This window comes from Lissotriton helveticus, chromosome 10 (assembly GCF_964261635.1).
Source record: "Lissotriton helveticus chromosome 10, aLisHel1.1, whole genome shotgun sequence".
Taxonomy (NCBI): domain Eukaryota; kingdom Metazoa; phylum Chordata; class Amphibia; order Caudata; family Salamandridae; genus Lissotriton; species Lissotriton helveticus.
Window position 1 is genome coordinate 719,453,144 of NC_136071.1, and position 22,898 is coordinate 719,476,041.

The 22,898-nt window shown below is 47.4% G+C and overlaps 1 protein-coding gene across 2 annotated transcripts in view; it reads left to right on the forward strand.

The window, feature by feature from the left end:
- DNAJB6 (DnaJ heat shock protein family (Hsp40) member B6) overlaps nt 1–22,898 on the forward strand; it is a 451,460-nt gene that overhangs the window by 235,050 nt on the left and 193,512 nt on the right. For both annotated transcript variants that reach the window (XM_078663269.1, XM_078663268.1), the window contains exon 8: nt 1,108–1,178. In XM_078663269.1, the coding sequence (XP_078519395.1) occupies nt 1,108–1,178 (71 nt within the window). The remainder of the gene's footprint in view (nt 1–1,107; nt 1,179–22,898) is intronic.

The window sequence follows — 22,898 nt, forward strand, 5'->3', positions numbered from 1 at the left end:
TACACTGTTCCACAAAAATAAGTTTGATGCTTTATCTCACAGAGATTACATCTGATTGTGTGAAAAAATTCACACTGTTCATCCTTTCTTGAGAATCCAAGTCATCCTCCAGAGATCCTGCCATACTTAGTCTAGAATCTTATGGATTGTTTGTATAAACAAATTAAAATGGTTTATTATGGGTTTAGCAGGATATAAACAGTCCATTCCAAGATGTTTAGTTTCATGTATAAAATACTGTTTAACCAAAAAGTAAACCGTAAAAATTAAGTGCACCTGGAAAAAAGCTAATATGACATTACTGTTGAGGAATAACCCCAAAACTGGAATCTGAAGAGCAGCAACCCGGGGATCAATCCATGTGCTTACCAGACATCTTAGTTCAGACTTGAGAATAGATTCCCATGTGGGGCAAGCCTCCAATACCTTTGGTTAATATTGCCTATTCTTACAAGTGTGTTAGATATCCTTGCAGTTTGTCCACCACTTTTCTTTGGAGAGGAGGGTGGAGATATGGAATGTTACAATTCTATGTGTTTGACTATCAATTAAGATCCTGTACCAGGAGTGAAAAGTTACTTATAGTAGTCCCAGTTCTTAGAATAATCTTCATTGAAGTGATGAGCAGCCCAGCTTCATCTGTGTTCTCAATATTGTGGCATCTGTTTAAGGAAGACTGCTGCTGTATCAAATTAACTCAATTTCAACGACTGAAGTAAAGCATTTAGGGTCAGTGACACTAAGGTAATGTTGCCTGCAAATGGACACCTAATGAAATGTTTCTTTTTGTGAAAGTTATTTGAGGATCTTTCACCAGGGCAGAGGTTTACAGTTTAATTTCAATAAAGATTCTCTTGATTCAGACCTAGTTTTACATAGGTAAGTTTACCTGTGTCTTCAGCTTTACATTTGTGTTTTAAATAGCTGGTAATCTTCAATCCATTTCAGAGACTGTTGTGTGAGGAACACAAAGCACACTAGTCTTAATCTGGAGTTGTTACTTAAATCCAAAAGACTGTTTGTTTTGTCTAGTCCTTGTATCATATTAAACAGCGCATTTCTAAATTGTATTTACCTATCTTACTGACTAGTGGTTTTGTTTTAAAGAATTATTGAGAATGGACAAGAAAGAGTGGAGGTCGAAGAAGATGGCCAATTAAAGTCCTTAACAGTAAATGGTAAGGAGCAGCTGCTACGCTTGGATAACAAATAAATTCAACGCACGCATTTAACAGAAATGTTAACCTAAAACGAGCACCATTTGTGGATTAACAGGAACGTATTTTGAAGATGTCAAAGGAACTGTACTTTGAGCATTACTGTACCTATTCTACAAAGTATTTATAAAAAGCTCGATGGAGCTTATACTTGTCATAGACTTTCAGTTCTGCGTCGGGACCATGTTCATAATTATTTTTGTCTTAATATTGTTGTAAATTTTGTACGCGTTTAGTTTTTATTAAATTGTAGGTGAACCGTGGTTTTTCGTAAGGCTGGTACAAAATGTACTGTAACATTTGCATGAATCTTGCTTTACTGTTTTGTTTAAAATGTCACGTAGCACAGTAGTACTAAATCTGATGTAAATTTAACATTTCCAGCAGTTTTAATTCTCACTTTTTATACATGTGGCAGTGAATGTTAATAATTAATCCATTCCAGAATATTTTCTAGTTGTGCATGAATGCTGGCAGATTGTTTTGACAATTGTTGAACTGTTTAATGTTACTAAGCATAAGCAAATACAAATGAAAGCAAACTGGACTGCAATCTTTTGCTTGACATTGGAAATTAATAAATGCTGATGTTTCTGGTGCATTCTTTCATGCATAGTATCTGCAGCTTTTTGTGTCTGTGATTCTGCAGTAGGGTAAACTTATTGTTTTTTTCCTTGAAGCTTACATTGAGAACTTTAATTTGTTTTGCAAATGTTTTCCCGTTGATGGAAAACATTACCTATACCCTTGCGTTTAGTACTGCAACTCCTAAAATAGAAGTATATAAACAAACAGTGCTAAATGGTACAGGGATTTGATCCCTTGTGGAATGAATAATTTAAGTGTGTGCACTTAGATGTGCAATAATTTACCATTTTTAAAACTTTTGTTTTTTCAATAAAATTTGCCATTGTACAAACCTTTGAAGAGAGCTCCTTGGTATTCTTGAAGAACATTAGTTATTAAAAAAAAATCTCTGGAAGTACCTCACAGTAGTGAAACTCTTTGCTTTACACATACATGTCCAGCTCAATTTGCAAACTATCAAATACATTTGCCTTCTGATGGATACTTCTAACTGCAGATGCTCACCTTTTGAATATCCCCAAATGTTGGACTGAATCGGGAAAATTTCAACAGCAGTGCTCCCACACGCTCGCAGGTGCTCTGTGTGTGCGGAAGTGTGTGCTTGCGCTACTTAGGCTTCGTCCTGCCCCAGATGTGACGGACAGAGCTGCATGTAAATGTCACCCTTGCTGGCTGAAGTCCGTTCTTTCTTTTTGGTGCTCTTTGACATGGATCTGTAGCTCTGCACCTAAACGTTTTAACTCTTACAACAAAAAATGTGAAGAGGGTGTGCTAGAGATTCTTGCCGCCGCTAAATATGACAGGCTTCAAACTGTTAGCACTGCAGGAAGCACCTGTTGGTCACAAACCTGCACAAGGTGTGCCTTTGGTGCATTGGCTCTGGTCATAAATCTGTGCTACATGTGCACCCTTATTCAACCAAAGGCAATTCTGTACTGGAATGTTGAAGCTGAACACAATAAGAGGTCACGCACAAAACTGTAGTCCCACTTTAGGTCATACACAGGATCTTGGTCGCAGTTATGAAACCTGCAAAGGATCTCACTTGAAGTCTTCGGGTAAGTCAAAGTTCAAACAAAATCCTAAAACGACAAAGCCGGACTCAAACCCAGCCCTCCACTCTAACTCAAACAAGGAGGCGTGGCAACGTCAAGATACTCGTTGCACTCCTTCAAAGTAAAAGATAGCGAACTACAGACGTGACCAACGTCTTACAGATCGACAACTTTAGAATGGTTGTCCATGCAACATGGGGCAACAACCCATGATTAAGGACAAAATACAACTGAAACTCTCAATTTTGAAATATGTCACAAACTGGAACGCGCACAAACTAGGTTTATTAGTTTTCTCGAAGACTGCTAATCTAGGACAATAGAGAATCACTGCGTACCTGATTCACAAGTTAATGCAGATGCTAACAATATGGCAGGTAAGCTATTTCGATGCATACAAGGCTCATATGATTGATAGTAACATATCTAGTGATGAAGGGTAATACCCTATATGGATACAATACATAGTCATCGAGGGCAATAGAACAAGTATTCTCTTCCAGGGGATCCTCATCAAAGTCATAAGCACTGAATATTCCTGGCCATGTGCGGGGACCCCGGAAATAATATAAAAATTATATATGGAAATCCTATATATCTAGCTCCACATATATGTATGTACATATATCATTTTTTCTCACACCAATGCAGCCCACAAACTGAGGCTAAACAATTTAATTACCTATAAGAAGACTGTATTTGCAAGTATATAAAAACACACATTAGGTCAAATAGCACTTGAACTCTGTGTTTTAATGAGCAAAACACTCGTATATCATGAACATTGCAAATAAACTAGCATTGTTAGCCCACAGGCTGCATTGTAAAACAATAGCATAGAAAATGAAAGCATTTTCAACAAAAACTGGCACCGTGCCTTTAAGGCAGCCACGACCCCTCGCTTCCCATCATGCCTCAGGGGTGACAGTTAGGTCAGTTCTTTCCTGCTCCTTCAGTCAGGACCCTGGTTTTACAGCTCCTACCTTTTTTGACTTACTGTCAAAAATATCTTGATATTCTTCAAGTTTTTCACTTTCACTCGACTTCTTAGGCTTGAGTGCTGGTGCTGCCTTTTTTGTTTCTCAAAAAAATGTTTATTATTGTCAAAATGCCTTCCCTATTTGATCCTTGCCCCTCCCGTGGCTAAAAGGCCAGGACTGACACACACCCTGTGTGTATCCTCTGTCTCCCTGAGACTGGGTCTGCAGACAGCTGTCAACACTGTAAGAACTTGTCAAGGAGACCCCTCAAAGAGAGAGAGAGAATTCGGATTTATGGCCTCTCTGAAAGAGGTAGGTCTCCTAAAAGGCAGCAGAAGAGAACGTGGTCGACGTCAGTAGTCCCGACCTGTTCTCCATCGGCGACGACGAAAACATCTTCGAAGACCGCTCACCATCCTTCGATGGCGAAGACTTTGACGTCGAGAACTCCGGTACCTCCGTTGACGTCAACCAGGCGGCGTTCAACATCGAGAGGCAGGTCTCCGTCTTCGCCAGGTGGGCATACGACATCGAGGCAGATCACTCCGTCGAGGCACAGCTCTCCGTCGTTGCACCAGCGATCGATGTCGAGGCACAGCGCTCTGTCGTCGCACCAGCGATCGACGTCGAGGCACAGCACTCTGTCGACTCAGACGTTCGACGTCGAAGCAAGTTGCTCCATTGGCGTCTCAACGGCGTTCGACGTAGAGTCACAGGTCTCTGCTGAGGATGGTACATCAGTCTTTGGCATCGAGACACCAGTCACCACCTTCAGCGTCGAAACATATGTTGACCCACACCTCAATGTCGATGCAGAAGACGCCCGTAAGAACGACGTAGAGTGTGACAACTCCATCACCGGCCGACGTCGAAGCAGAGATCTCCAAAGTAGACGTCGAGAAAGGAAGCGGCATTGGCGTCGGAGAGGCTTTCTAAGTCATGGGGACGTTCTCCTGTTCGCTTGAGCCCACCTTCTAAAAAGAGGTTTTCTTCAGGGCAGTCTCCCTCAAGACACCAGGGATCACGGAGTCGCTCCAGATCTCGCTCTAGGTGTCCTTCAGGAGAGGCCTCTCCTCCAGTGAGCCTATCGTCATCTCCCTCAGGCTTTCCTATCTCTCATCGTGAATCTACCTCTAGGTCCCCGGAAGTGGTAATTTATTCTTCTGACAGTGCAGTGTCAGGACATTCACCAGCAAGATCACCATGAAGAAGTGAGGCCATCTACTCCTGCATGTTCCCCTGAGAGGAGAGAAAGACCGAAGTTGCCACCATCAGGTTGTCACCTAGATGGTACAGGCCATTACATCACTGGGCCCCCGACAAAGATACAGCAGCTTGGTTAACACAGCAGGTGGATCGGGATCGACCTCCTTCTAGGCCCAGGGAGCGAACGCGCACCCCGGTGCGCTCAAGCAGACGGAGATCCAGGTCAAGGAGCAGGAGAAGAGAAAGCAGATCTCCTACTTCTTCCTCATCTTCTACTCGCTCACGTAGAGTCTATTCTCCAACACTGACTGACAGTCCACCTTCGAGGATCTCTCCAGTGGACGATATCTTCACTTTCCAAGACAGTTTAGGCAGAGGGGCACTTAAGCTGGGAATTCCCATTACAGCTCGCCAGACCAAGTCTTCAATGATTTTCGAAACACTGCATCACAAGACAGAAGCCAAACCTCTGCTTCCCTTGGTTCCAGGGATCATAGAACCAGTCATGGACGTATTCCTCACGCCTGCGACGATAAAATCCGTCCCAGCGAGATTCTCAAAAAATATCGTTCGCCAGAGGAGGACCCACTCTTCCTCCGAGCCGACCCTCCCCTGGATTCAGTGATCATCGCAGCGGCGAGAAACACCCACGCTGTTGCATCTTCCTCCACCGTACCACCAGACAAGGAGAGCCAGGCGCAAGACTCCTGGGAACTAAGGGTATGCGGCACCTTGGCCTCCTTGCTGAAGGTATCCAATGCGGAGGCGCTATTGGGCCGCTATGATAGATCCCTGTGGGATTCCCTACAGTGCTTCATCGAGAAACTCCCTCAAGAAGATCACAGGGATTTTGAGGAGATCCTTACGGAGCGCAACCAGGTCTCCAATCAGATCATTAGCGCTGCAGCGGACGGAGCTACCCTTTCGGCGCATGGATATGCTCACGGGGTATTCGCAAGGAGGTCTTCTTGGTTGCGTCTTACCGCCCTAAAGCCAGAAGCTCAGTCCCGTATCATGAACCTGCCTTTCTCTGGATCATCTTTATTCGGTTCACACACTGATGAAGAAATGCAGCGTATGAAAACTGAATTGGACACTCCACTCTAGAGGTCGTGGTGCTTGAAAAGAAAAAATAATTCCGTAAAAGGTTCCGCACCTACAATAAGCGATCTTCCCAACAGAGGGTTCAAACCCCTCAGTAGCAGAAGAATCAAGACCAACAGGGGCAGCAAAAATCCCAATACAGAGGCAGGCGCTCCTCAAGAGGCGGAGGAAATCAGCGTCAAGGCAATAATTCCTACAAGACGCAATCCAAACCATGAGTTCTTCCTTCCCCCAGCGCCGTTGACCACTCCAGTGGGGGGAAGCATCTCGTATCATATGGAAGAGTGGCGTGCCATTACAAAAGATCACTGGGTGTTAGCTACGCTTCAGAATGGTTACTCTCTTCGGTTTCAACATCGACCTCCCTGTATCCCTCCAATGCCAACATCGAGTCATCAGTTAAAACTCCTACAAAAAGAGGTGGCCACTCTTCTCGCAAAATCAGCTATCAAGAGGGTACCGAGATCTCAAAGAGGGAAAGGAGTTCATTTAAGATACTTTCTGGTCAAGAAAAAGTGCCAGAAAGCAGAGTACAGACCCATTCTGGACTTGCGGACACTCATTCTTTATGTCAAAAAAGAAAAGTTTCGCATGTTGGTGCTTCATCAAATATATCCACATCTCAGGCAGGGGGATTGGATGCGTTTGCTGGACCTACAAGATGCATACTTTCATGTCCCGATAGCTCACAGTCACAGGAGATTCCTCCGGTTCCGGGTGGGGACCTCATTACCAGTTCAAATTCCTCCCATTCGGGCTGAAGTCAGCCCCCCAAGTGTTCACAAAGTGTATTGCAGTTGTAGCAGCTGCTCTAGGCCGCAGGGGTGTCTTCGTGTACCCATATCTGGACGACTGGCTGTTGAAGGGTCCTTCCCCAGACAGTGTAAGGAACCACTTTCTGAGCAGCATCGATCTATGCTACAGGTTGGGTCTACATGTGAATTTCAACAAGTCAACTTCGCAACCAACGCAGATACCAAATTTCCTAGGAGCTCTGCTAGACTCCGAGGCAGGAAAAGTGTTTCCTTCGGAGGAGAGATCGTGTTCCATCACTCGGAAATGCCAACAAGGATCTGATGGCGCGAAGGATTGCCTCCTTGCTAGGGTCGATGGCATCCTGCATTTTTCTGGTCCCCAATGCCAGGCTACGGATGCGTCCTCCAGCAGGATCTGGAGGACAAGTGGGACCAGCAGTCCGCTCACTGGGACGACAAGATAAGTTTGTCAAACACAGCGCGAGCTTCCATACCTTGGTGGATGAAATGGCGAAATATGCAAGTCGGGATTCCGTTCCATCAACTTCCTCCTGCACAGACGCTGATCACAGATGCCTCTCTACAATGTTGGGGGCGCACATGGGTCATCGCCAGACGCAAGGACTGTGGTCTCCCAAAGAGCGATCCTACCACATCAATATGTAGGAGCTGAGGGCAGTCCATCTAGCCCTCCAAGCTTTCCTGCCCTCGATTCAAGCATGATCAGTGTTAGTACAAACGGACAACACCACCACAATGTACTACCTGAACAAGCAGGGAGGAACACGCTCACGCACCCTTTCCCTGGAGGCACAGAATCTGTGACATTGGCTCCTGGCTCGGAATCTGTCAGTCACATCAGTCCATCTCCCAGGAGAACAGAACATGAGAGCGGATGCTCTAAGCCGGCATTTCGAAGACAGAAAGGACTGGGTTCTCAACGACGAGGTAGTCTAAAAAATCTTCCAGTCATGGGGTCGTCCCACCATAGATCTCTTCGCGGACGACGAAAACACCAAATGCCGAGACTTCGCCTCAAGATTCTACCGACCAGGATCGAAAGGGAATGCCCTTTTGATAGACTGGTCAGGGGAATTTGTGTACGCCTTTCCACCCCTTCCGCTGATCCCGAAGGTGGTGAGCAAGCTAGCTCACTTGTACACAAAGATGAATCTCATTGCCCCCGACTGGCCGGGACCTTCTACATCTGTCAGTGTCCTCACAGGAGGCTGCCGTGCAGGCCGGACCTGCTGTCCAAGATGAACGGGAGGATTCATCATCCCAACCTTCCGTCACTGAACTTGACAGCATGGCTCCTGAGGTCATACAATACGACCCCCTAGGACTGCCGCAGGACTGCATGTCCATTTTGAAAGAGGCGAGACGTCCTTCCACAAGGCATTCCTATGCATGCAAATGGAAGCGTTTTTACATGTGGTGTATGCAGTACAATCGTCATCCTATCAAGGTTCAGGAAGAGGTAATTCTCCCTTACCTATTATATCTGGCTAAAGCAGGGTTGAAATGTAATCCCATTAAGGTGCATTTAGCAGCTATAACAGCTTATAGGCGCTCACCTTCCCAACCTTCTTTTTTCCCCAGTTACAAGCTGTGAAAGATTTTCTGCAGGGCTTGAAGAATGTCTACCCTCCGGTACGCCCTCCGTCACCCCCCCCCCCCCCAACCCCCCTGGAAGTTGACCCTGGTGCTATCGAAACTGATGGGTCCTCCTTTCGAACCCATTCATAAAGCAACCTTGCAGCTTGTTTCCTGGAAGGCTGCTTTTTTGGTAGCGATCACATCCGCTCGCAGGATGAGTGAAATGCAAGCGCTCTCCTCCTAATAGCCATATACAGTGTTTCATTTGAATAGGGTGGTGTTGAGGACACATCCCTCTTTTCTGCCTAAGGTGGTGTCAGATTTCCATGTAAACCAGACCATCACTGTACCCACCTTTTTCCCCCAATCCCTCCACTCCAACTGAGAGAGCCTTGCATTCTTTGGACCTGAAAAGGGTTTTAAAATTCTATCTTGATCGGTCCAAATCTGATCAACTGTTTGTCCACTATGGATTGATCAGATCTGGTTATGCAGCTTCGAAACGTTCCATCTCCAGGTGGATAGTTTTGTGTATCAAACTTGCTTACCAATTGGCGCAGAAGACCCTGGGGTTTTCTCCCAAAGCACATTCCACTAGAGATAAAGCGGCTACTACAGCTTTTCTGTATAATGTGCCCATGTCTGAGATTTGTAAGGTGGCGACCTGGAGGTCCGTCCATACATTTACCAGAAACTACTTTCTGGACTCAGACACTAGAGCAGATACCCAGGTGGGCCAGGCCTCCTTGCAGAATCTGTTTAACGGCTGATTTCGGCTGTTTCAGTCTTTGGTTAGGTCATGTGTTTCTCATTTACCTGCAGATGGTTGATGGGTTTGCTGTTCTATTCAGTGCTTATGACTATTGATGAGGATCCCTTGGAAGAAAAGGATATGTTACTTACCTGTAACCCTAGTTCTCTTCCGGGGTATCCTCATCAAAGTCATAAGCAACCCACCCGCCTCACCAGGTAAATGAGACACGAGCAAAGTTTTTATGGATATTGTTGAGCCCTGACTTTCAGGGTTATGCAAAGAACAACTGACCTAACTGTCACCCCTGAGGCATGATGGGAAGCCAGGGGTCATGGCTGCCTTAAAGGCACGGTGCCAGTTTTTGTTGAAAATGCTTTCATTTTCTATGCTATTGTTTTACGATGCAACCTGTGGGCTAACAATGCTAGTTTGTTTGCAATTTTCATGATCTATGAGTGTTTTGCTCATTAAAACAGAGTTCAAGTGCTATTTGACCTAATGTGTGTGTTTATATACTTGCAAATACAGTCTTCTTATAGATAATTACATTGTTTAGCCTCAGTTTGGGGGCTGCATTGGTGTGAGAAAAAATGATATATGTACATACATATATGTGGAGCTAGATATATATGACTTCCATATATAATTTTTATATTATCTCCGGGGTCCCCGCACGTGGGCGGGAATATTCAGTGCTTATGACTTTGATGAAGATACCCCTGGAAGAGAACTAGGATTACAGGTAAGTAACTTATCCATATAGCACTCATATGCACCAGATCTATAGAACTTGATCCATAATATTATTTGCACTTTTGTCTTATTTTTAGCAGACAAAAGTGTTCTCACCTAAACCCGATAGAATCAATCCGGATCATATAGAAATATCTGGGGACAGTGCTCCACCTGCCCTGGGATATCCAAAGAAAAGGGATCCCACACACTATTGGTACTGGCAAAAGCCAACGACCCGAGAGGGCGCAGGTGGGCTGAAACATGTATACCATTTTTTATGATGCGTAGTTTTCACTACATGATGTGAGGGACACATTGTACATCACGTCTATTTCCTTTTTTAACTTTACCCTTATCTAAATTTTCCATTGAAGTACTTTTTCAAGATAAGAGGTAATTTTAAGTCACAATTCCATACCTGCATCTCAAATAATCTCTCGACCAGAGCGATTACCTCCTGGTGGAGGAAGTAAGACCCAATGATGACACTACCAACTATGAGTACGTCGATGGCAAAGCATATACCATTGATGGAAAATAGCTGTTTAGGGTTCCACAGAACTTTTTCGTTTGGGATCCTTCCAGCTGAAGATGATCCCACTCCCAATTTTGATTTTTGGTTACTCCTTCAGTCACCTGGTTTTGGAACAGGTTGCTAAACTGGTCCCGATGTTGTGGGGTTACCTGAGCTTTTGTCAATCACGCAGTAGATGGCTTCCTTTTAATGCAGCTATTCTGCACATATTAGGAACACTGGCACCCTCTAGCGCCTTCAGGTCCAGCAGAGCTGCAAGGGCCTCTAGTCAGATTACTGCTGGTGACCACCTCTTCCTTCCCCCCCCCCCCCCCCCCCCCCTTGCTGCCATGGTCTGTCATTACTGGGCAAGTACCAACATTTATGCCAGCCCCTAGATCTAAGCCATTTTCTGCAGTGCCATCACTGGTATAGACTCTACCAGTGCCAGCGAATGATCCTTTGCTGATGCTCTTTCTCAGACCCCCAAACTACGTCTGACTGCTGTCAGGCTACAAGATCACAAAAGTGCAACTGGTCATTATGCAGCCTTACTCTAACCCAGCACCAACACCACAGTGCAACTATCAGCAGAGGCTCAATTCTTTTTTTCGTTTCCAACTCGTCCCTGTACAAAATGTTTGAGGCATGTGTAGCTGTAGATGTACATGCTTTGCATACCCCTGCTATATAGTGTTTGATCCAGATGTGTGCAAGTTGTTTTTCTTCGAAGAAGTCTTTCGAGTAACTAGTTCGAGTGACTACTCCTCTTGGTGATAATGTGCATGAGCATCAACTCCATTGTTAGATTGTTTTCTTTCTGCAGTATGTGCTAGCCCTCCGGGTCAAGGCCGTTGCAGATCTCTCTATGGGTCCCAATCCACTTTAACATGCACCGGTACTGTTTGCAATCGCGCTTTACCACTCTGCGTACCAGGGGACAATCATTCAATAAATCGACGTGCTTCTACTACGGCCTCTCCCTTTGGGGCCATTGAACTCTGTCTCCTCCAGGTCCTCCTTAAAAGGCCCTGCTGGTAATACAACAGATGCCTTTCCATTCTTCCCCCAGTGCCATGCAAAATACCCGCAGACTGACTCCCATCGGCTATGGAACCTGTTTGTCACCGGAACACAGGGTGGCGGATTGCGAGGCCTGTCTGTTTTTGCGCTCAAAGACCACCCTCGGAGAATATTGTGCACGCCTGCTCGAGATGTAGCAGAAGAGCACCGAAGACACTCCCGACCTCTTCGGCCTTGAAGACGTCTGTGCAGAAGAGCACCACCCACAGGCTGGAAGGAGAGGCGTTCTCTCTCAAACAGTTTGAATCCGAATCTGAACTCAACTTTGAGGTAATGGACACCACAATGGAGGCCAAAGCACTGAGTAATGTAACCCTTGCCCCGTGTTGAACACTTGCACCAAGTGGCTGGTTCGGAAGCCCCATGGTCCGGCTCAGCACCAGCCAAAGCCTTTGGCACGAACAACCCCAGCACCTACCCGCCCATCGGTGCAGAGCCAACCTTCCGCATCCACCACATCGCACCAAGTGGTACTTCGGGGCCGAAACACTGCTTGAATCTGAAACCTTCCACTCTGAAAAAGATTGCCGTATCACCAGTCGAACCAATTCTCCATAAACTACAGGAGATATTGAACGCTTAACAAAGATCCATATTCAGCCTCAGACTGGATGCATCCTTACAAGGCCTCATGCTACAACAACGCCATCATCAAAAAGACAACCGTCTTTACAACGAATGCATTTGATTTACCTACTCCACCAAAAAGGACAAAGCAAATTGTCCTCCACCACTTCCCCCACCCTCACCACCTCTACAACCAGACTCAATATCTGCACTACAGTCTGAGGATCCCCAAGACTTCTCAACCTCTGGTATCCCTGGGTGATAACGCTGGTGGAAACGATGCAGGGGGATGCCATATTTGGAATTCTACCATATGATGACCTCTGGAATGCATACGATGTAGAACCTGGAGGAACACTGTTTCTGATTTGATTCCCGCATGTCCATCACCTGATGATTCCACCACATATCAGGAGTTTTTAGGAAGGGCTGCTGCTTTCTTTTCATAACGTTCAACTACACAAAGAACCCCTAGATGAGGATTTATTTTTTGAAAAGTTATCATCTATACATAGTTGCACCCAATACATGCCTGAGAAGGGTATGTTACTGCACATGGACAACTTTTTCAAAGTCCCTGTTAATGCTCAAATAATAACACCTTAGGCCACCAAAAATAAATATATATACATATATATATCTATCTATATATCTCAAATTTCCACTCTCCTCGCCGCTTTTTCCACAGCGTTCACAAAAATGAGAGAAACTGACTCTTGTTGAGTTTAGCAGCCGCTGGTGTTTTATTTATCAAATATTAAAGTGCATTGCAGTGTCCAAAAAAACAAACGCATTCCGGCGTTCCCTGACGCCTTGTTCGCTGGTGTTCTGTGTGAGTATACCCTCCTACTTTAAAAAAACCCAAAACATCGTGATTGGCCATGGTTTCACAGAGAATACAAACGACATACTTTCAAAACAAACGTTAATCCGTCAGCATGGAAATGATAGAAGACAGATTCCATCTACTCAAATGCTACCTGTTTGCATTATAAACATATGAACATTGTAATTTTATAAAAGGATCTGTCAATAAACTGAACGGAAGAACAATTTATATATTATTTCAGAGGAAGAAATACAGTGTCTGATATTTCCCTACTTAAACAATATAACACATTATCTGCAATTTAACTCTCACATTTTGCAGTAATGATTTTGTTTTGTTGTTTGAACTATTCATATGTCCATGGAGTACACCTAGATATGTGCAAAGTGCAAAGAATTAAAAACAATTCATATCGAAGTTATGTCAGTCACATCTTCCATCCGGAAGTGTGGAAATAACGTCATTAATGAACTTTGCAGATTTTTATATATATAAACATGAAGGGGGAGTCAAGGGTAAAGGGGCAGACGACCAATAATCTGATTTAAAGTAAATACATACATACACATACATACAAACTCTCCTTCAGATCCCATTTATGTGAGAGGGCAGTAACCACCAACCTCTCTAGTAGTCACTAACCATTGTAAAAGAGCAAACTCTCAAGTATAGGTGTTGCACCCGACAAGGAAAGCAAGTACATTGACGCAGCAATGAAAAGGGTGGCAGCCACATCTGCAAACAGTATCACCAGTTCTCAGAGTTTGCTAGCCAGATATGACTGTGCTCACTGGGACAAAAAGGAGCTCCTCCAACATCGCCCAGATGAGCACAGGAAAAGGGGACGAATTTGTCGCAGAAGGTTATACCTTGTGCTTTAGACTCTGCTGACACAGCAAAATGAGGAATTGACTCTAGCGTCCTGCTTCGCGGCCATGCTTAACCCCTTCAGCGCTAATGACAAGGGTAACTCGTCATGGACTTTCCATTGATTTCAATGGAAAGTCAATGGAGCTCGTCGAACACCCTTAGCAGCCAAGTGGTTAACTGCGTATTTCAGGCTTCAAGCCAGAGTTATAGCAAATTCTAAATGGAACCTTTTGATGAGGAACATCTCTTTGGGCGCCAAGTAGACGAGGCCCTAGAGAAAATAAAAGACCCAAATGGCAAAATATGGGGCCCTTCAGACACCTACACCTCTGGGCTTCTTTTGCCGTTTCGGCTACTGTGGGGGCTCCAAAACCACAACTCCAGAAGCCTGCACATCTTACCAACGTAGCCAAAATCCTCCAACAGAGGTTACTGCAAAGGCTCCTACAGTGGCAACAATACCAAATGTAGAGGCAAAAGGTGCTTTTCCCCCACACGGAGGAACACCCACCAGCAAACAGTGACTTCACTCACCATGCCCCCCCTCCGACCATATAACATCTTCCGGTATTGTATACAAAATATTCTACCCACATGGCTGTCAATAACATCAGACCAGTGGGTGTTGGACATTATCTAACAAGGCTACTGTCTGGAGCTCATCGCCACACCTCCAACCATTCCTCCTCGCACCCACAGGCTATCACTGGAACATCAAACACTGCTCAGACAGGAAGTTTGTGTTCTACCAGGAAGTTCAAGCTTTACTTCTCAAAGGAGCTATATAACCCAAACCTCTACACCATCGAGGTTCAGGAGTATACTTCTTAATTCCCAAAAAGGATGGATCTTTACAGCCCATTTTAGTTTTAAGGCCACTAAACCACTGCATCCTGTCAGAGCACTTTCATATGGTCAAACTCCCAGACTTGATCCCACTTCACAGCGACTTTCTTGCAACCCACCATCTGAATGATGTCTATTTCCACATTCAAATACACCCAGCACATCGCAAATACTTATGATTTGTGATAGCTGGAAAACCCTACCACTTCAAAGTCCTATCTTCGGAGTCTCTACTGCCCCTCGAGTAACCACCAAGTGCCTAGCAGTTGTAGCAGCACATCTCCACAGACAAAACATCCATGCTGTCCCCTATCTGGACAACTGGCTAATCAAGGCCGGTTCTCATAGTCTGCCAGCAACTCCCTCAAGCTACCATAGATCTGCTTCATCAGTTCGGTTTTAGCATCAGTTTAACAAAATTTCACCTTCAATCTCCACAGAGTCAGCCGTATCTGAGAGCTATCTTCAACACACAACTAGGATTAGCTTATCCCAATACAGCAAGAATTCATATTTTTAAAACTACTATCCAAATTTCAAGCCAATCAGCTAGTCACAGTAAGAACAATAATATGCCTCCTGGGCAAGATGTCTTCCTGCATTGTCATAGTCCCCCATGCACGACTACACGTGTCCTTTGCAGGAATGTCTAGCACAACAGTTGTCTCAATCACAGGTCAATTACAAAAGCTAGTGTTGATAAATAGCCGCACTGATCACTCTCTGCAATTGTCTAACACCAACAACATATTCAAGGGTTAGCCTTTACTAGACCCCGTTTCCCACATCACTGTGACAATGGACGCATCCCTCACAGGTTGGGGTGCACATTTAAAAGACCTCACATTCCAGGGTTTTGCGAATTCCAAGCACCAAACTCTCTACATCAACTACCTAGAGCTTCAAGCTGTTCACCTAGAATTGATAGTGTTCCTGCCTCACCTGATCTGCAAGATTGTTCTAGTCCGGACGGACAATACAACAACCATGTACGGTCTACAAAAAAAGGGGGGAGGGCACTCTCCACAGCTCTCACGCCTATCTAAGACCATTTGGTGCTGCGCTCTACATCACAACATACATCTGTTAGCAGAACACCTTCCGGGAACAGAAAACTATTTTGCCAACCTCCGCAGGATGTGACAAAAAGTCCACGAATTGGAACTCTACTCCTAAGTCTTCTCCCACAAATAGGGGTTTCCACAAATAGATCAGTTTGCAACCTCAGAGAACGCAAAATGCCCAACATTTGCCTCCAGGTTTCCACACCCTCTATCCAAGGGCAATGCTCTATGGATGAATTGGTCAGGGATATTTGCTTATGCCTTTCCAACATTCCCTGTCCTTTTTCTGGTTCGCAAGCTCAGGCAAACTTCTCCCACACTCCTAGTAATTCTCAAATGGACCAGACATCCCTGGTTTAAAACACTATTAGATCTCTCAGTAGTACCTCACCCAAAGCTCCCCAACAGGCTGGTCTTTCTCACTTAAAACCATGGAGAAATCAGGCTTCCAGAACCCAAGACACTCAACCTAGCGATATGGCTCCTGAGGTCGTTGAATTCAGCTACCTCAATCTCCCACCTGAATTTGACAATTCTCAAAGAAGCTCATAGACCTACTAACCTACTACAAAGGTGTGCTATACAGCTAAATAGAAAAGATTTGTTTGTTATTGTCACATTAAACAAATAAATCCATTTAATGCCACAGTACAAAACATTATTACTTACCTAATGCATTTACATCTCTCTGGGCTTGTATTCACATCCATTAGATTACATCTTAAAGCAGTAGCTGCCTAGCTGCAAAATAAACACCTGTATTTATTGGATGTATGACATTACAACGCATGCTTTTACCACGCATGCCTTTACAACGTGGTTTTTACAACGGATGCCTTTACAACGCATATCGCTTTGGGGTGGTGGATAGTGAATAGTTTAATTTACTATTCCAACTCCAGTCCCCGTGGATAGTAGCGAAGGTGTTGGATAGTAAATTAAATCTATTCCCTATCCTAGAGCGCCACCCAGCGCAATGCGTTGTAATGGTTTGCGTTTTAAAAGTTGCGTCGTAAAGGCACTGCATGGTAAAAGTTGCGTTGTAAAGGATGTTTCCTGTATTTATTCAAAGTACCAGCTATTAAATCTTTCATGGAGGGTCATAAGAGTGATTCCACCCGCACCATCCCGGAATGTTAATATTGTACTCACAAGGCTCATAGGTCCTCAAATTTGTCTCTTGGAAGGTGGTGTTTCCAATTGCCATTACATCGCTACGATGTGTTGGTGAGCTCCAGGCATTAACCTTAGAAGAACCTTTCTTCCAACTTCCAAGGACAGTGTAATCCTTGCACCAACCCAAAATTCCTCTCTAAAGTAGTATGCCACATTCATCTCAACCAACCAGACTCGGGTGTAGAAAGGGCTAGCCATACATTAGATGTCAAAAGAGCCATCATTGTACTGCATTAACCGAACTAAAACTTTTAGAACAACAAAGCAACTTTTTGTCTATGTTATGTTATGGTGTGTTTTATATAGCGCTCGGCTACTCCGAGTGTCCCGGCGCTTTTAACCCAAAACGAACAGGGGACAGAGACAAGGAGGGGAAGAACCTACTGAACAAACAACCAGGACTTCAAGTCCTTCCTAAAGGCCAACAGGTTAGGGTTCCTTCGGAGAGTGACCGGCAGAGTGTTCCAGAGCTGAGGCGCTAAGCGCCTGAAAGAACGACCGCCAACCCGCACTCTTCTTATGACCGGGACCGAGGCCAGGGCCAACGACTCTGACCTCAGTGGTCTGGCAGGCTGGTAAACAAGCATCGGCATTGCCAATAGGTCTCGCTTGTGGGACCTTATAAGCACATCTTCCACCTCATTATTTTGCAGCCTAGGCACATGTTCCAATGCCGCCCAGCGAGTGGCGCGGTTTCCTCACATGAGGTAAAGAAGGAAGAGAAATGCACGGCTGTGAAAGTGGCTCTCGGGGGCACATTCCTTTGAAGTGTCAGGTCTGATGCAATTATGCGAGGTAGGCTGGTTAGGAAGCAAATGGCAAGGGAGGGAGGCTGAGGCTTTGATGTGGGGAGTCACAAGTGAAGTGAATAATTAGGGGAGGAGAACTGGCAGGCTGATAGGCAGAAGGCTCAGGCAAGCTCGTGCACGAAGGAGCTTGCTGTCACGTGATTCACGTGAACTTAAAGAAAACTGCAGCGCAAGAAGCCCTTAGTTTCACGAGGATTTTGGCTACTTGAATTCTCGCTCCGCTCGATGCGCTTGCGCGCATCGATAGGTCGCGAGACCTAAAAACCAGGCGCCTTTGGATGTATTTAGCTCCGGTCACATAAAGAGCTTTAAAGGCTAAGGTGAGAGCCATGAAAACAATACGTTTCCGGATGGGCAGCCAGTGCAGAGTCTGCAAAAGATCGGAAACTCTGGTGCGCCGATGGAGTCCAAAGATGGCACGCGCAGCAGAGTTCTGAACTATTTGCAGGCGCTGGAGAAGGTATTCTGGCAAACCCAAATACAGAATGTTAACGTAGTCAAGGCGAGATCCAATAAGCGCCTGCACCGTGATTTTTCTGTGTGTCACGAGAGAAGTGGGAGAAATTTGCGAAGCATCTTGAGAAGGCCGAAGCATCTTCCTGTGAGGCCGAGAATTTGGGGCTTCATAGACAGATAGTTATCAATCTTTATCCCAAGGTTCTTGGCCGTCGTGGAGGCAGCCGAGGGAGGAAACATATTCTCAGGCCACCAGGACTGCCAGATGGGATCCAACCGACAGCCGAAGAAAAGCACCTCTAATTTATCCGAGTTACACTTGAGGCTGTGTTGCTGGAACCATTTAAACACAGCCCCAAGGCAGCCTCTAATGCCCTCCCCATCGAAATCAGCCCCCTTCCCACACGTGAAGAGGAGCTGAGTATCGTCGGCATATGACAGGATCTGGGCCCCAAAGGACTCCGCCAGTGCCGCCAAAGGGGTCATGAAGATATTAAAAAGAGTCTGGCTCAAAATAGACCCCTGTGGGACTCCCACCTCCAATGGCTGCACCGCGGCGGAGAAAGGGGGGGCCCAGACCGTCTGGCACCGGCCCGCTAGGAAGGATCTAAACCAGCTGTGCACCGTCCCCCGCAGACCGATCTCATTGAGTCTGACAAGGAGACCCTCATGGGGGACGGTGTCAAATGCAGCCGATAGGTCGAGCATTACCAGCATGGCCTTGCCTCCTGCATCCAGTACCTGCTTTATAGCTTCTGTAACTTCCAGCAGCGCAGTCTCAGTGCTCAGGTTGGTACGAAAGCCTGACTGCGTGCTGTGTAGAAGGTTGTTATTCTCAAGGAAATTAGAGAGGGAAGTCTGTACATGTCTCTCAACTACTTTGGCAAGGGCTGGCAGAAGGGAGATAGGCCTATAATTGGCAAACACCTCCGGGTCCAGGTTGGGCTTTTTCAACAACGGTATGACAAGGGCTTGCTTCCAGGCTGGAGGGACCACTTCAGAGCTGAGAGAAAGATTCAGCACGGGGTTGATGATTGGATTTATTACTCCCGCCATTCTCGCTAAAAATTTTGCAGGACACGGATCCAGAGGGGAACCTGACTAGTTTGGATATGATATCCAGAGATGTTGCAACAGACATTGGGTGAAATTCCGAGAGAGTGGGCTCCACATTAGCTAAAGGGCCAGACAGGATACTGGCGCCTGGGGATGCCCCTACCCCGGCCGCCGAGAAAGAATCTTGAATGGTCTTGATTTTGCTCGTAAAGAAATTGGCTAAAGAGGTCACCCAGGATTCCGAGTGTGAGCCCGATGGAGTACTGGTTTTAGGAGAAGTGAATTCACGCACTATAGAAAATATCTCCTTGCTGGTATTAGCGGCTGCCTCAATTCTCCTGGAGAAGTAGGCTTTCTTTTCTGTCAGAATGTCACGATGGTCGGGGCGTGGTTTAGGCGCCGACCGGGATGGCTGCGTGAGCTAGTTGCTCTGCGCCGAGTCCCGTTTCTTATCCTGATAGCCTTGGCCCCGAAACCACTGGCAGCATAAATCGAGCTCCGGAGGGGTCGCTGACCCAGAGGGGAGAGTCTGAATCCCGTCGGGTTCCTGGGTAACGCGCACGGCCGGACCTGGCGGCCTGGCCGGCCCGACTGGCGAGCAGAGTCAAGATGGCGGCGCCGTCGACACAGGAGAGCTAGAGGCCAAACACCGAGAAATGACGAGCGCGCTGGAGGCTCCTGGGAGGCACTAGCAGGGCGGTGCACCGGGGCGAGGATCACTGGAGCTGATCTGGAGCGGCTGGGGTGATCGGCGGCAGAGAATCGGTAGGAGCGGTGCCCCTCCCCCCCTGCTCCCCGGTCCCTGGCTGGAGGGCCGGGCCTTGAACTAGGCGAGTGACGGCGCTGCTGACCTGTAAGGCCAGCCCATCGTTGGGACTGCGGCTGCTGGAGCTGGGCTGCCAGGGTTGGCACTGTTTGGGGGCCCGAGTGCCTGGCTGAGGACCACTGCTGGAGGTGTGTAGCGGGTTGGCAGCGTGTTGGGGGTTCAGCCGCCCATGGTTCTTGAGTGCCCCGGGGTGCGGAAGGACCGGGCAGTGGACGGCGGATCTCACACCGGAGGCAGGACTGGCCCGGTGGGGGACAGTGGTGCACCGGGCTGATGGAACAGTGAGTGGAAGCCGGCGCGTGCTGGGGCCCGCGTGGTGTGGTACTGCTGTGAGCGGGGAGGTCAGTTTGCCCGGACATACGGAATTACAGAACTACATCTGCCGGTATTTGTAAGAGGGGGGCACTGGGCGTGCTCCCCCGACCGTTGCAGAATCTGGAGGCGCCGTGAGCGTGGTGGAGGAGCTGCGCAGGGCGCACCTATGAAAAGGCGGTAGGCGACTACACGTAGAAGGGGCCTATTGGTACTGCGTGGACAAGCTGGATCTGGGGCAAGGAGAGCTGCCAATATCATAATCTGCCATTGGGCGGTATTGAGTGGGGCCGGGGACGGAAACGGCCGGAGGGATTGCCACGGAACGCTGTATTCGGTGGAGGCTGCTCGAGTGGCGTGTTTCCCACAACCAAGATGGCCGCGCTGGGAGCTGGCCTCGCCGCACCACCTGTGCAGGGGGACGGGAATGCCATGGCCAAAGATGGCGGTGCCCCAGCCTCAATGGAGGCCTCGCCACAGGAACAGCGGCTGAACCTACGCCTCAACGCTATTTTGGATGCGATTACTGCTACGAAGGAAGAGCTGCACCAGGACATTGCGCAGGTGGCGACGGGGCTGGGCCTGCTGAGAGCGGACCACGCTAAGCTCTCTGATAGAGTGAAATCGAACGAACAACTGCTTCAGGAGCTGAAACCGGCGGTGGTCACCGTGGAACATAAACTGACAGACATTATTGGCCGACTGGCGCTCCTGGAGCGTCGAGCGGAGGATGCGGAAGGACGTAATCGGAGGAACAACGTGAGGGTGGTGGGGCTTCCAGAGAAAATTGAGAAAGGTGATGCGGTGTCCTATATGGAGGACTGGTTCCGAACGGTGGTGGCGCCGGAGGGTCTGTCCCCCTTCTTCTCTCTGGAACGAGCACACAGGGTGCCTGCCAAGCCGCCCCTAGAGGGCCGACCGCCTCGGCCGATGGTGGTCAAATTGTTGCACTTTAAAGACCGGGATCTGCTGATACAAAGGGCGAGATCCCAGGGTCCCTTCCAGGTGGACAATAGTAGGGTCACGATTTTCCCAGACTACACGCAGGAAGTGCAGCGGAGCAGAGCCTCCTTCTTGTCAGTGAAGAAGGAACTGAGAGAGGAGGGGATCCAATACTCCTTGCTTTTTCCCGCCAAGCTGCGGGTAATCATTGATGACAGGACCCACTTTTTCCAAACACCCGACGAGGCATGGTCCTGGCTGGAACTGTATCGTGCGGGGACGGATCGTGCACACAGAGCCGACAGGGATCGGCAACAACCAGTCAAGATCAGGAAATCCCAGCGCATCCGCTCCCGGAAGAAGCGCCAACGGGCTGAGCGAGAAGCACAAATGCTGGCCGACAGGAAGAGTGCATTGGCGGCTACGGCGTCCATCACGGGATCGCAGCAGGAGAACACATCTAGAGGCTCGGCATCGGAAGAGGAAGGGGAGAAGACTGGAGAAGACGACTCGGGTGTGGGGGGCGCCCAGGGGCCAGAGGTCACCCCACAGACATCGGATGGCATGTTTAACGAGTGAGGTTCGAGGCTACTGAACAATTCCGGGATGCCTGTCGGTATGGACTCTCCAAACTTATACTGGACTGCCAGGTATGGGGCTGCGTAAGCAGTGAGGGACTATGGGCGCAGGGTGGTGGCTCTGCCGGCCTGGTTCGGGGCTCCACTGCCCTCTTCGGACTCTTAAGGTCTTCTGTGGTGACGACCACAGGTTAGTGTGATGTGTGGGGTGTTTAAGGTTTGGAACGGGGCTGAAGCTGGGTTATTAGGTCCTGTCCTGACGAGGGGGTTGAAGGGAGTTCTGGGAAATGTTTTGCAGGGGCTGTACAATTGCTGCAATGCGGGAGTCATTTACTGGCTAGCGCCACTGAGTGGAACGATGCTTTATGGGGACGTTACCTAACTTGAAATATGCCACATGGAATGTCCGGGGTATTCGAACGATGGTGAAACGCCACAAGGTACATGCCTACTTGGTGAGACGGGGCGTTCAGATTGCAATGCTTCAGGAGACTCACCTGACACAGAAGGAGTGCGGGGCTTTACAAAAGAGGTGGCGAGGTCAGGTATTTGGCACGACATACTCGGCATTCGCCAGAGGGGTGTTGATATGGGTACGGGCGGGCACGCCATTTCAAGTCACGAGTCAGAGAATAGATCCAGAGGGTCGATATGTAGCGGTTGAGGGACGGCTGTATGGTAGGGAGGTGGTGCTGTGTAACATTTATGCCCCCAACTCTGATCAAGCTCATTTCTTTGAGGATTTATCGCGCTCACTGGCGTATTATTTAGCGGGCCCTATCTTACTGGCGGGGGATTTTAACTCCATCTCTGATGTGCTGTTGGATAGATCACACCCACCTCTAGTGGACTCCCCGGTGCGCCGACTAGCGACTCACAGGCGGGAATGGCAGGACAGGTGGGGTTTGGTGGATGTGTGGAGGACGCAACATCCCGAGGTCAGGGATTACTCTTATTTCTCCGCGCTGCACGACCTA